Consider the following 15440-nt stretch of genomic DNA (forward strand, 5'->3'; position numbering starts at 1 on the left):
AACAGCACGAATAGTTAAAAATGTATATTCCACAGGAATAACATTTCTTTTAGACCAGCAGCTCTGAGTCACGGAACTCATTTCCCAGCAAAGGCACCACATTCCTTATGAGGGAATAATTGACCCATTTATGGTCTCGTTTCAGCTTGTTGCGGATCCTTGCGCCAGCAACCCGTGTCACCATGGCAACTGCAGCAGCAGCAGCAGCAGCGATGGCTACCTCTGCATTTGCAACGAAGGCTACGAAGGTCCAAACTGTGAACAGGCACTTTCCAGCGTCCCCGCCTCTGGCTGGACCGAGTCCACGGCACCCAGGCAGCTTCAGCCTGTCCCTGCGACCCAGGAGCCCGAGATAATGCTGCCACGCTCTCAGGCAACCATCACCCTGCCGACGTGGCAGCCGAAAACGGGCCAAAAAGTTGTAGAAATGAAATGGGATCAAGTGGAGGTGAGAACATTAAGTGAACATGTTTTTATGTAAGAAACCACTATGGTTAAAATCATTCCAGTGGTTCTAATATTAGCAATAAAAATCGAAAGCCCTGAAGTTACACATTGAACAAAAGATGCCATACTTTTTTCCTGTCTGCCTTTCCGTGTAGGAAATCTCTCTTGGTTATGTAAATAAGACATGCCAATTATGATTGTTTTATGAGCATAAGAAGAAAAAACAAGGAAGAAAATGAATGAAATTATTTTCTGAAACGATATCCACATACCTTTATGTGAGATAATCTTAGGTTTGGGACAGGCAGCTCAATGAAGAGTAATATCAATGAACATATTATAGACCCTCAATTACTGACCTAATTTTCCTCCATGGAATTTTATGCTTCAGTTTTAGTTTGTTATTGTTTAGATTCTGTTGTTGGTGACTTGCAGCACTTCAGTGGGATTTAGAAAAAAACGTATTATTGATTTTTAAAATATTTTGGCAGTGCATTTAAGAATGAAATTTCCAAGTTTGATTTATTTTGGCAACAGCAGATTCTGTTCATTGAGTCTTGTCTTGTCTGGGTTTGGCTTATTGTACCTTCAAGCGCATCAGAAGTCTCACACTGAGGATTTTCCAACAGACCTTTAAAAGTTGACATAAAATATAAGTTTTCTAGCTAGAAGAATTGAAGTTGGACAAACGGAAATCGTGGGTTTGAGTTAACATCGATAAAGTGCAATTCCATTCCATATAGTATTCCTTATCAGTATAGACCTGTGGTTGTATGTTATGACAGGCTTTTAGCTTACCTGAAAAAAAAAAAAAAGCCTATAAAGATCTTTGTATAGCATTTTTAGAGCCAAAGAATATGTCCAGAAATTTTGATTATGGTTATAAAAGAGTAAGGCAGCATTTCTTGTTTTATGTTCCTAGGTAATTCTAACCAATTGACCCACTTTTTCTCATTGCCACACAATTTGTGAAGGCCCATTCAGGCTGAAGGGCAGTGTTTATATGCTGCCTAAAAAACTGAGAACTTGTTCTGATTTCAAACTTACAATCAAGGCTTTGAAGTTAGGACTTTAATACCTCTTTGCTGAATGACACACTTCTCGAATGTGAACTAGGTTTGGTCCTATTTTTATCAAAGAACTGTCCCTTAAAGAAAATTTCTCCCCAGCCAACCATTAAAATCTCCCCAGCCAACCATGCTCTCCTGCGGTTGGTAAATGTGAAAAAGAAATGCCTCACCTTCCTATCATGCTGTTATCTCTTAGGCCATTCAATAAGCAAGTTACAAGTGCCAGAGGAACATGTGAATATATTTCTGGACAATAAGTTGTGCATGCTGGGAATGGGGTGAAAGTGCTGAGCATATTTCTTTATTGCCCTCTGTTAATTCAGTGATGATGAATGCTTTTAATATCCTTTTATGCCAACTCTCAGGGGATGAGCACAGATCATAGCATGAGGAATAAACGAATGAACAGGTCAGAAGCCCGTCACTGGATACAGCTCAAGTATTAGCAATATGCTTCCTGATGAGCACAATTCCCCCCTCGAGCTCCTTTTCTTAAATGCACATCAGTATAATGCTTTCCGGAACACGTCACTTAAAAATGAAGGTCTGGTCCACAGGGGACAGAAAAGGGCAGCTCCCAGCTTCCTGGCCTCAGCATGTTCTCCCACATCCACCTGTGAACCGAGCAGGGTCATTTGGACCAGACACGTCCTATCTATGGCTCTCTGGAAGGCTTGTTCTTCTAGTCTTTTGGATTTCTACCCATGATGTGGAAGCTACTCCTCTAAGGCCGTCTCCTTGTTCTCTAAGCATTTAGTCCTTCATTACCTCCCAGACTGAGCAGAGAGCAGAGGCCCGTGACTGCTCGCAGGATGAAAGAAAGAAGGGAGCAAATCTCCTGCCCTTCCCTGCAACATCCTATTAGCAGTGTAGTCATCCTGCTAATTTGCAGACTGCTCTCAGCAAAGCTTTTGTCTTTCACAAACTCAGATGGCAAAGCTTTCGCTATGGTTAACATTTGTAAGGTTTCACTTGGCTTTTCGAGTCACGATCCCCAGCATCATCCAAGGAGTGGAGTGGAGGCGGCCCGTGGGGTTTTGCTTTCTAATATGATCTTTCCCCAAGATTAACCCTAATAACCTGTCTTTTTTGTGGTGTTTTTTTTTTTCCCCTCCAGGTGGTTCCAGACATTGCCTGTGGGAATGCCAGTGCCAACAGCTCTGCAGGGGGCCGTCTGGTATCCTTTGAAGTCCCACAGAACACGTCGGTCAAGTAAGAAAGCTCCTAGTGAAACGTGGTTACCATCGATACTCTGGCTGCTGGGTGGCGTCTGTTCACATAACAGGCCTGTAATGGGTCAGCCCAGTGGGAACCAGGGATGGAATTCCATGTTTAGAGGAGGCCTGTGTCCCTTAGGAACTAGATTTCAGAGGCAATTTCAGAGGAGACTCCAGGGATGCTGGGTGGGATGAGTTAGGTGGGAGATAAGAAACCCAGGAGCCTTAGCTGAGGTCTAGAGCCAGACCCTTAGCTTCTTCAATGACTTTTGCTTCCCAGATTCTTTGGCTTCTTCAGATTTTAATGGACCATAGGTTAAATTCGTATGCATGATTTACCCCACGTTTAACATCCAAGCATTGCAATTATGTCTTTAAAAACAAGCAGGTGAGATGTGTGTTTTGTTGTGTTTTAAATTTATGCTCCTTCAAATTACATACTGCTCAATGTCACTGCAGGGGGTGGGGAGGAGGCAAAGGGAAGTGGTGTTGACAATACCTGTGGGGACACCAGGTGCTGTGCATTGCTGGGGAGTGGGGGTGGAGGCTGCATGGAGCACCCCTGACCTGTCTGACAACTCCCCACCCTGTGCTGTGCTGTGCTGTGCTTAGTCACTCAGTCGTGTCTGACTCTTGGAGGCCCCATGGACTGTAGCCTACCAGGCTCCTCTGTCCACGGGGATTCTCCAGGCAAGAACACTGAAGTGGGTTGCCATGCCTTTCTCTAGGGGATCTTCCCAACCCAGGGATCAAACCCAGGTCTCCCACATTGCAGGCAGATTCTTTACCAGCTGAGCTCCCAGGGAAGCTACCCATCATGTACCCAAATGGGCACTTGCTGTCTAGTCTTCAGGGACTTTAGAAGAGAGGGTAGGACTTTGGGAGGGGGAGGACCTGGCCCAGCTTAACCAGGATACTGCATGATTCCATTGAAAGAGGGCAGTGGGCACTCTTCACTTGGACCACACAGGGTCATTTTTGTATACCTTGCCTTCTAAACAAAGGAATCTCTAAAAATGTTTGGATGAGGGGCTTTGTTCCATTACCTCTGTATCTCCTGCCCCGACCTGGAAGTCACCTGGTGGGAAAGAGCCAGGATGGACACAGGGAAGACGTCTGGCAGGGAGGAGGGTGAGGCCTGGGAGCAGCTCCGAGTTCTACCAGTAGGGGGACCCCTGTCCTAAGTGTTCTGTTGCTCCTACTGAGGACGGAAACCCCACCAGCCAGAGATGGTTTCAGGGAAATCATTGGTTTCCTTTATGTTTATGAAACCATGCCCCAGTTCTTTCTTGTCTGGGTCATGTTGCTTTACTTGCATAAGCCTTTCGGGAAACTTCTGGTCTATGCTTTTAAATGCTGCCTTCCTCTCCACTCCCCACTGCCCCCACAACAAATCTGAAATTCCCAAGACCCTTAGGCTGCAGTGTTAGACAGAAATAGCAGTGACCCAGGAGCAGCAGCAGCAGGTTGAGTAAGATGGAAGTGCAGAAGGATCTCTGGGTGCTGGGTTCACGTGGGAGGGTTGCTAGCCCCTTACGCTTTCCTTTATTGATGAATCTGATCGTTTAACGACCCTTAATTGAGACCCTTGCTGCAAGCCAAGAGCTCTGCCTTGGGTGGGGAGGGATCAGATCTGTGCACTGTGAACCCCTTCCCCAGCGGCACAGAGGAAGGAGTGGCAGCTGGGAAGAGAGGGGAAGGTCCTAGAGGAGGGGTGCTAGTGGGGTAGGCCTTGAAGAGTGACAGGTTCCCAGCGGGAGGGGGAAACGATGGCTGGGAGCCAGGATAAGACGTCCTGGGGGAAGACACAGTAGCTCCTTGTGGCCACTGCGCGGATGGCAAGGGTGGAGCTGCACAATCCGAGACTGAGAGGCATGGAGGCTGGGTGGGTTCGTCTGCTAGGGCATCTCATTCTTTGGATTTTATCCTGAAACCAAGGGAAAACCAGGGAAGACCTGAAGCATGGGAGGTGACACACTTTCACTTATTTGAGCAGCAAACTCAGGTGATTTGGGGATGTGTTACACATGTGTAATAAATTCTAGCAGAACGCTTTATCGAGTGGATATGGAAGAAGTTGGGCTTCCCTCGTGGCCCACATGGTAAAGAACCCACCTGCAATGCAGGGTTCAATCCCTGGGTCGGGAAGATGCCCTGGAGAAGAGAATGGCTACCAACTCCAATATTCTTGCCTGGAGAATTCCATGGACAGAGCAGCCTGGTGGGATGTAGTCCATGGGGTCACAAAGAGCTGGACATGAGTGAGTGACTAACACACACGCATGGAAGAAGTTGTCTCTAAATTCAACAGTCCCTTTTATTATTGATGAAAATTATGACCTAGATTACCTATTAGTGATTTTGTGGTATATTTTTGATCAAGTGGGAGATGGGTGTTTTTACCAGCATGGGAACTGATCATCATGAGTCCACATGAGGCGGGCGCCTGTTTAGAAGATCATGTCATCCATTTCTTGATACTTTTATGGGTGTATGCGTCATCTTTATTTTTAGTGTTAACCTGATGGCCTGATTCTAAGATGAATTTTTCTGAAAGGGAGTTTCCATTGACGTCGTTCTCGTTTTCAGAATTCGACAAGACGCCACTGCCTCGCTGATTTTGCTGTGGAAGGTCACGGCAACGGGATTTCAGCAGTGCTCCCTCATCGATGGTCGGAGCGTAACCCTCCTCCAGGCTCCTGGGGGCCTTGTTCTCTTGGAGGAGATGCTTGCCTTGGGACAGAATCACTTCATTGGTGAGTTGTATCTAAAACTAAATCTTGTATCTAAAACTCATGGGATTCAACTTGACCTCAGTTTGGTGTGTTAGAGACAATATGTAGGGAATTTTGCCCAGATAATCTGAATTCCAGCCCTTAGCATAATTTCCTCCATTTTAGGTGAGGTTTCACATATAATAAATAGGACTTCCCTGGTGGCTCAGACGGTAAAGCATCTGTCTACAATGCAGGAGACCTGGGTTCGAGCCCTGGATTGGGAAGATCCCCTGGAGAAGGAAATGGCAATCCACTCCAGTCCTGTTGCCTGGAAAATCCCATGGACAGAGGAGCCTGGTATGCTACAGTTTATGGGGTCGCAAAGAGTTGGACACGACTGAGCGACTTCACTTCACTTCACATATAATCAAAATTGACTTCTGAGATGTAATTTCCAGTGTGGCTCAAAATGGGAAAATTGTGGGCTCTGGAATCTGGAGACTGTATCCCAGCACCGAGCAGAGTATCCTCGGTGTGTGGTCATCAGCGTCCAACGCTCTGAGTCTCGGCTTTGTTTTTGTCTTCAGTCTTCTTTCTCCTGGAACTGTGGGCAACTGGAGGCAGTGAATGTCAGTGTCTCAGAGGAAGCTTGGTTGTCCCTTGATATTGGCATGACCCAGAGGCAGGGGCTCAGCACCTGAGCATGCACTTGATTGCATCTGAGCCTCTGACTCAGGATAACTCAGGGGAATCCCAAGTTTCTTTGGGGGTCCCTCTTGCCCACATCACCTTCCTCCATGGGTCACTTCTGAGTTTTCACATTTTCTTGAACATGGTTAAACCTGTCATTTAACCTTCTCTAAACTGCCACTTGTCCAACTAGCCGATTTTTAGATTCCTCTGTCCTGGAGGAGTAATGGCCTTCAGAAAGTGTGATTCTTCTTGACCTCCTCTACCCCTCTTACCTCCTGCCCCCTCAAGGGCTACACTTGGGCAGTTCCCACAAGACTTCCCCTGGCTTAGCCTTCGGACTCTGTCCTGCCAAGTGTCTTCATCCCAGGGATAGACTTGAAGTCCAGCCCCTTAGCATGCCAGTAGCATCCTGACTGTATTCAGACATGTGCCATCCTACAGCTGCCGCTCAAAGACACAAGCTCAAGTTTAGACTCTGCCAATCCCAGTCCAGTGCGCCCACATAGCTGCTGCTTCTTGCTCTTGGTACCCTGTCCTGTTCAGTCGCATTCTCCAACAGTCCTCACCTGGAGGATGGGGGAGCCAGAGGGCAGAGGCAGCACCTGTCTCGCAGGGGTGTTGAAAAGGTGTAATGAAAATGGATGTAAAAGTATAAATTACAAATGTTAGGGATGATTTTGGTTAATTTCACCATTGTTTCCTAAGGTACACTAAATATTTTGCTAAACTAAATAGAAGCATTAAGATGTATTCTCCAAGAGATGTGTCTGATGCAAATATAATGAAGATAAACTGGGAAAATAAAATCCTCAACTCATATAATTTATAGTGTTATTTTATATTGGGTCCTTCTCTGATGATAAGGTCATTTCCTAATCTTTAGAAATCTAACTGGGGGTAAGGGCAAGGATTTTACTGGATGGAGAGAAGGTGAAAAAGAAATCAGCTTGGGACGTGGACATGCTGGTGAGAGGGACAGTAATCAACTTTGGACCCATTTTTGGCTATTAAGATGGATAGTAGATTATTAGAAAGTATGTCATGAAGTGTTGTCAACAGTCAAATCTCAATTTTTCTCCCTGATGCAAGTAACTATTATTTGCATCCATGTCTGTTGTAACAATTTATTTAAGAGGAAATGGTTTGCATATTTTGATATATAGTTTCAATTTAATTTTATATTAAGCTTGTAAGGTTTTCTTTTTAGTAGATTAGCCTGTTCTATGACATGAAGCTCTTTCAAGAAAATGTATGAGTTGTTACTACTCTTTAAAATGTCATTAATTTTGCCAAAATATATACACTTGAAATGTTATCTTACATTTTATATTACTTTGGGTAGTAACATAACTGTGATTTAGACTGACAATGGGAGTAGGGATAAATATTAATAGAGAAAGATTTTCTAATGTTAATATTAATTTATTCTTTTGAGATACAAGGAATTTTATGAACTCCAGCATAACTTGTGTTCCTTTTGCTAGCAGAAAATTTCACAGAAAAGCATGCTTTTGGTTGAATTGTTCCTTGGAGGAGTAATTTCCAAAAAATTAATTTAACATATTGATAACTCAGGTAAGGAATTCTTTCTCAAAACTTACATAGGTTATGATGAGGAGACCATGATTTTGATCCTTTATTTCTCCAAATCATTATTTTCCATTGTGAAAATTTATGATCTGATATCTTTTTAAATTTCCTCTCTAGAGCTTCCTATTTTATGTGGCTTTTAGTGTTACTCTTTTTAAAGGTAGAGTCGTGTTTCACAAGCTCCTTCTGAGAGAAAACGTCTGCTTCCTCAATGAGAGTTTGGTGACACCTACACATTGCCAGCTACTTCTTTTACAAATTCTTTTTGTCTTAAAGAAACAAGATTTTGCTTTTGTAATCATTGTGGAAGCCTTCTGCTTCCTACATTGATGTGTTTTTAACTTTCTTTTTGAGAGTTTAATTTTTTAAAAAGCAACTTCTTATAATAATTTCTTTTTTTTACAATACTGGACTCTGTAGGTATGACTACATCTTAGCTAAGAACCAAAAAACTATATTGAAGGATACAATGGCATTTGTTTGATGGATGAATGAAGGGATGCCAGTGCAGATGGGGAAAGCTTCCGTGTGGAAGGGAGAGGACAGTTGCAGAGCCGTGGCGCTGTCAGTCACTGCTGCTTCTTCCTAGAAAGAAGCCTGAGGCCGCCTCCGGAACCGCCTTCTTTCCCTCACTCCTGGTAGATTCCTGTCCATAACTGAGGTTCCCAGGAGTTTTAATATTTCTCTGCAACAGAGCAGAGGAGCCCATTTTGTGTCTTTGAGAGACAAATTTGGTTGCTATTACCAGCTTTCCATAAATGTTCTTTTCTAAAGTTTGTCACTGAGTCTCACATTAATATTCTACACATTCCAATGATGAGAATGTATTTATCTCTGACCTTTTCAGTGCTACTCCTTTCAGTTTCTTCCAGTTTTCCTCCATTGGCATGACCTTATGAATATTTATACTGTTTCATCGAAAGAAAGAGATGACTTAATATTGTACACAACGGGTAGCTCTTCCCTCTGGGCCTCAGTGTACCAGCCCCTTTGCTCCTGTGTAGTCCACCCAACTTCAGCTCTTTCACCTTCTTAATTATCCTTTCTGTTTTCCCTAAATGTGTCTTTTCCAAATATTTTATTTGCTTTAGGCAATGTTTTTGGGTTAAAGGGGCTTCTCTGGTGGCTCAGTGCAGGAGACCTTGGGTTCGATACTTGCTTCGGGAATGAGAATGGGAATGGCCACCCACTCCAGTATTCTTGCCTGGAGAATGCCAGGCAAGAGGAGGACAGAGGAGCCTGGCATTACGGTCCATGGGGTTGCAAAGAGTCGGACATGACTAGCACACCACTTGCACTAAAGAACTAAATTGACCTTGTTTCGCACCTTCTCCCTGCGAGGTGTCTGAGGTGCTCTTACCTCTGTGAGGATCCATTCACCCAGTGCTCTGGATTCCCAAGTAGGAAAGATTCATCGTTCCAGGTGCATTTCCATGAAATGTACTTGTGGCTTGCCTGACTGATGTATGGTCTTTCTTCAGTTTTGTATTACTTGCTGTTGCTTGCAGACATTGCCTTGATGGATGATCTCAGGAGGTGGAGCCAACCAGCTCTCTGGGTTGGAGAGCTGTCGGAGGTCTCCATTTCCTTAGGGTGAAAGCCCCACTGGACTCCTTCTCTAAGCTTTTATTTCCTCTTGTCACCTGTCCTTAGGCACGTTTTCCTCCGATTATACTCAATGGGGCTTCCCTGGTGGCTCAGATGGTAAAAAATCCTCTTGTCAATGCAAGAGACCCAAGTTTGATTCCTGGGTGGGGAAGATCCTCTGGAGGAGGAAGTAGCAACCCACTCCAGTATTCTTGCCTGGAAAATCCCATGGACAGAGGAACCTGGCAGGCTACAGTCCACGGGTTGCAAAGAGTCAGACACAACTGAGCAAGTAACATATACTCAATGGACCTCTGCTCCAGTCACCTACTACCTTCCCCACCTGGACCTCTTCCACCCTCCCACCCTCTCTGTTCCTCAGATGGCCAAATCTGTCTGTTAGAGAATTCCCTGGTAGTTCAGTGATTAGGACTCCACGCTGTCACTGTGATGGGCCTGGGGTTTGATCCTTGGTCCGGGAACTAAAAGCTGTGCAGCTTGGCCAAAAAGAAAGAAACAAAGAAAACCTCATTTAAACTCTCCTTACTTGGAGCTGCACAGGAGAAAACCAGCCAGCTGAAGTTCTACTCTACATGGACTCCCAAATCTCAAATATCTGTGAACTCTTACAAATTCCTACAGACACACAGATGACTCCAGAAGATCCTCATAGTTATTTCTCTTCCTGATCAGAAAACCCAGCAGGGCATGTGTGCTTTACTGATGCTTCTTATCGACCTATTTGCTCAGAGAAACACTACTTTTTGCCCTCTTACTTTTTTCTTTTATGGTTTGTAGTTGTTGCTTCCTCAATCTGATATTTTATCTTTCTTCTTCCTTGATTTTATTTTTCTTTCCCTCCAGCTCATCCTCTCTCCATTCTTTCTTTTCTTTTCAGTGGTCTAGCTGCTTGTATTTGCTTTCTTTCACTTTCCTCATTATCTTTTCCTGCTCATTACCTACTATTTTTTTTCATCACTTTGACCACATTTGTACCATTCTTTCTTACAGTTTTTAGTATATTTTTAATCTCTAATTTATATTTTAAAAGGAAATACATTTCTGTTTTATCTAGACCAATGGTATATTGTTTATAATTTACAAAAAAAAAAAAAACCCTGCTCTTATAACTTTTGATCTATTTGAACTTTACAAAGGAAGGAATAGTGCTGTCCTTTTAGGAGCTGGGATCACTTTTTCAGGATTATAGCTAATAGACTTGTTGCAGAGAAAAGCCAATTCTGACTCCATGTTGAAACTTTCTTTGAGTTGCTTTCTGTTGTTTTTGTTATTATAATCATACATAATGACCTGCCTCAGAGAATTCTGCCCCTCTGCCTGCCTGTTAAACTGAAGTGCCTTTGTTCAGGACACTGTCCACCTGTGGATGGGTACAGAAAGGAAGAAACTAACACATCCCCTGCCTGAGCCTTGTCATTCTAGGACATACTTACAAGATTAATGGCTTTTTTACTTTGTTTCCTCATCTCCCCCTGCCCACCCTCCCCATCTCTGCATCTCTGATCTACAAAAAAATAAAAATAAAAACAAAAAAAACTGGCATCCAGACCTTGATAAGATGGTTATTTTGAGACATTAGTCTACCATCTTCTTGGTCAGCTGGACCTCATCTCTTCTGTGAGCTTGCACTCAATAACAGATTAACCACTGGAAATCAGTGACTTCCAGATCTTTGTAACTGACATCATAACTTGATTAGAAATGATCCCAGTCTGCCCACAACGATTTTGTGCCACCTGGGAGCTGTAGACTGCTTTATATTTCCTTGATTCTGAATTTTCAGTTAAAAAAGATTCTGATCTTGCAAAATGATAACTTGCAAAGCAGTGCTTTTTATTGATTTTCTTCTCTTGAGAAATAAGGAGAAATAACTCAGTACTTGAGCAGGTACAATGAGGGTTGAGACTTTTACTGAGGTAATAAGATGGCTTTGGTACAGTAGACCTTCACAGCCCCGGGGGTTTAAATCTTCATGGACTTACCCACTGCATTTGTTTTCAGTGACATCATGATGCTTCCTTGGAGATACAATCTTTTGTAGTCTGTTTATTCTGGTATGTTTTTTTAAAATATGAAAATTTCAATATGCATCCAGTGGCTGGATGCTGTTATTCATAGGTAGAAGTTCCTAGTTTGGGCTCAGTTGGCCCCTTGTTTTGCAATAGTTGTGGGGTCAAAGGTCACTTCACAGAGTCCAAGAAGCTCTTAAAATGCACTATAGACTTGTGCATTTGTGCAGCCTTCTTAGGAGAAAGGTCAAACTTCATTGCATTCTCAGAGACATCTGTATCTCTTTTAGAACCAACTCATTACGCTGTTGTGGCCATCTCAGGTGGTCAGTGGTAAAGAACCTGCCTGCCAGTGCAGGAGACATGAGTTCTATCCTGGGTCCAGAAGATCCCCTGGAGAAGGAAATGGCACCCCACTCCCATACTCTTGCCTGGAAAATCCCATGGGTGGAGGAGCCTGGTAGGCTGCAGTCCATGGGGTCGCTAAGTCAGACACGACTGAGCGACTTCACTTTCACTTTTCACTTTCATGCATTGGAGAAGGAAATGGCAACTCACTCCAGTGTTCTTGCCTGGAGAATTCCAGGGATGAGGGAGCCTGGTGGGCTGCCATCTATTGGGTCGCACAGAGTTGGACACGACTGAAGTGACTTAGCAGCAGCAGCAGCAAGCAGCAGAGCTGTGAGAAATCTTTCTTATTAGTTTTGAAAATCTGCATTGAATGCCTTATTTCTCAGGCATTGCTGTTGTTCAGTCACTCAGTCGTGTGTGACTCTTTGGGATCCCATAGACTGCAGCACACTTGGCTTCCCTGTCCTTCACCATTTCCTGGAGCTTGCTCAAACTCATGTCCATTGAGTGATGCCATCCAACCATCTTGTCCTCTGTCATCCCCTTCTCCTCCTGCCATCAATCTTTCCCAGTATCAGGGTCTTTTCTAATGAGTTGACTCTTCACATCAGGTGGCCAAAGGATTGGAGCTTCAGCTTCAGCTTCTTGACCTGTATACAGGTTTCACAGGAGACAGGTAAGGTGGTCTGGTATTCCCATCTCACTTAGAATTTTCCATAGTTTGTTGTGATCCACACAGTCAAAGGCATGGTCAATGAAGCAGAAGTAGATGTTTTTCTGGAGTTTTCTTGCTTTTTTTTCTGATCCAACGAATGTTGGCAAGTTGGTCTCTCGTTCTTTGCCTTTTCTAAATCCAGATTGAACATCTGGAAGTCCTCAGGACATGTACCATTGAAGCCTGGCTTGGAGAATTTTGAGCATTACTTTGCTAGCATGTGAAAGAATGTTCAAATTACCACACATCCACACTCAGGCCCTGTTCAATTCAGTTCAGTTCAGTTCAGTCGCTCGGTCATGTCTGACTGCGACCCCATGAATTCCAGCATGCCAGGCCTCCCTGTCCATCACCAACTCCCGGAGTTCATTCAGTCTCACATCCATTGAGTCAGTGATGCCATCCAGCCATCTCATCCTCTCTTGTCCCCTTCTCCTCCTGCCCCCAATCCCTCCCAGCATCAGAGTCTTTTCCAATGAGTCAACTCTTTGCATGAGGTGGCCAAAGTACTGGAGCTTCAGCTTTAGCATCATTCCTTCCAAAGAAATCCCAGGGTTGATCTCCTTCAGAATGGATTGGTTGGATATCCTTGCAGTCCAAGGGACTCTCAAGAGTCTTCTCCAATACCACAGTTCAAAAGCATCAATTCTTGGGTGCTCAGCCTTCTTCACAGTCCAACTCTCACATCCATACATGACCACAGGAAAAACCATAGCCTTGACTAGATGGACCTTAGTCAGCAAAGTCATGTCTCTGCTTTTGAACATGCTGTCTAGGTTGGTCATAACTTTCCTTCCAAGGAGTAAGCATCTTTTAATTTCATGGCTGCAGTCACCATCTGCAGTGATTTTGGAGCCCCCAAAAATAAAGTCTGACACTGTTTCCACTGTTTCCCCATCTATTTCCCATGAAGTGATGGGACCAGATGCCATGATCTTCATTTTCTGAATGTTGAGCTTTAAGCCAACTTTTTCACTCTCCTCTTTCACTTTCATCAAGAGGCTTTTTAGTTCTTCTTCACTTTCTGCCATAAGGGTGGTGTCATCTGCATATCTGAGGTTATTGATATTTCTCCCGGCAATCTTCATTCCAGCTTGTGTTTCTTTCAGTCCAGCATTTCTCATGATGTACTCTGCATATAAGTTAAATAAGCAGGGTGACAATATACAGCCTTGATGTATTCCTTTTCCTATTTGGAACCAGTCTGTTGTTCCATGTCCAGTTTTAACTGTTGCTTCCCAACCTGCATACATATTTCTTAAGATGCAGGTCAGGTGGTCTGGTATTCCCATCTCTCTCAGAATCTTCCACAGTTTATTGTGATCCACACAGTCAAAGGCTTTGGCATAGTCAATAAAGCAGAAATAGATCTTTTTCTGGAACTCTCTTGCTTTTTCCATGATCCAGCAGATGTTGGCAATTTGATCTCTGGTTCCTCTGCCTTTTCTAAAACCAGCTTGAACATCAGGAAGTTCACGGTTCATGTATTGCTGCAGCCTGGCTTGGAGAATTTTGAACATTACTTTACTAGCATGTGAGAAGAGTGCAATTGTGCGGTAGTTTGAGCATTCTTTGGCATTGCCTTTCTTTGGACTGGAATGAAAACTGACCTTTTCCAGTCCTGTGGCCACTGCTGAGTTTTCCAAATTTGCTGGCATATTGAGTGCAGCACTTTCACAGCATCATCTTTCAGGATTTGAAATAGCTCAACCGGAATTCCATCACCTCCACTAGCTTTGTTCATAGTGATGCTTTCTAAGGCCCACTTGACTTCACATTCCACGATGTCTGGCTCTAGATGAGTGATCACACCATCGTGATTTTCCGGGTTGTGAAGATCTTTTTTGTACAGTTCTTCTGTGTATTCTTGCCACCTCTTCTTAATATCTTCTGCTTCTGTTAGGTTCAGGCCATTTCTGTCCTTTATCGAGCCCATCTTTGCATGAAATGTTCTCTTGGTATTTCTAATTTTCTTGAAGAGATCTCTAGTCTTTCCCATTCTGTTTTTTTCCTCTATTTCTTTGCATTGATCGCTGAAGAAGGCTTTCTTATCTCTTCTTGCTATTCTTTGGAACTCTGCACTCAGATGCTTATATCTTTCCTTTTCTCCTTTGCTTCTCGCTTCTCTTCTTTTCACAGCTATTTGTAAGGCCTCCCCAGACAGCCATTTTGCTTTTTTGCATTTCTTTTCCATGGGGATGGTCTTGATCTCTGTCTCCTGTACAATGTCATGAACCTCCGTCCATAGTTCATCAGGCACTCTATCTATCAGATCTAGGCCCTTAAATCTATTTCTCACTTCTACTGTATAATCATAAGGGATTTCATTTAGGTCACCTGAATGGTCTAGTGGTTTTCCCTACTTTCTTCAATTTAAGTCTGAATTTGGTAATAAGGAGTTCATGATCTGAGCCACAGTCAGCTCCTGGTCTTGTTTTTGTTGACTGTATAGAGCTTCTCCATCTTTGGCTGCAAAGAATATAATCAATCTGATTTCAGTGTTGACCATCTGGTGATGTCCATGTGTAGAGTCTTCTCTTGTGTTGTTGGAAGAGGGTGTTTACTATGACCAGTGAGCTTATCTGTAAATGGTAAATTGATTTAGGTGTGGTCTCTGAGTTCAAGGGGCAACAAAGGAGGAGACAAGGGGTGTGCCAAAGACTAAGGAGCAGCTAACTCTTCCAGGAGCATGGGGGCAGGGTTTGTAGTGGACAGGCAAAAGATTATTCTTGGCTGTGCAAAGGGCAGTGGGTGACAATTTAATGGCACAGGAGTCTGTGTAATTAAGATAACTTAATAATAGTGCTAAAAATTGACAAATGGTCAGTACAAATAGAAATAGGCTTTAATTTCAACAAGCCCATAATAGAACCTTGGAAAATCCCATCCACTCTTCTAACTGCTTCTTCAGTTCAGTTCCATTCAGTTCAGTCACTCAGTCGTGTCTGACTCTTTGTGACCCCATGAATCGCAGCACGCCAGGCCTCCTTGTCCATCACCAACTCCCGGAGTTCATTCAGACT

The 15440-nt window shown here is 43.6% G+C and overlaps 1 protein-coding gene across 1 annotated transcript in view; it reads left to right on the plus strand.

The window, feature by feature from the left end:
• DNER (delta/notch like EGF repeat containing) overlaps positions 1–15440 on the plus strand; it is a 390912-nt gene that overhangs the window by 154724 nt on the left and 220748 nt on the right. The window contains exons 3-5 of the mRNA XM_040229375.1: positions 146–448; positions 2635–2729; positions 5324–5490. Of these exons, the coding sequence (XP_040085309.1) occupies positions 146–448; positions 2635–2729; positions 5324–5490 (565 nt within the window). The remainder of the gene's footprint in view (positions 1–145; positions 449–2634; positions 2730–5323; positions 5491–15440) is intronic.

Source organism: Oryx dammah, unplaced genomic scaffold (assembly GCF_014754425.2).
Source record: "Oryx dammah isolate SB20612 unplaced genomic scaffold, SCBI_Odam_1.1 HiC_scaffold_27, whole genome shotgun sequence".
In the NCBI taxonomy this organism is placed as follows: domain Eukaryota; kingdom Metazoa; phylum Chordata; class Mammalia; order Artiodactyla; family Bovidae; genus Oryx; species Oryx dammah.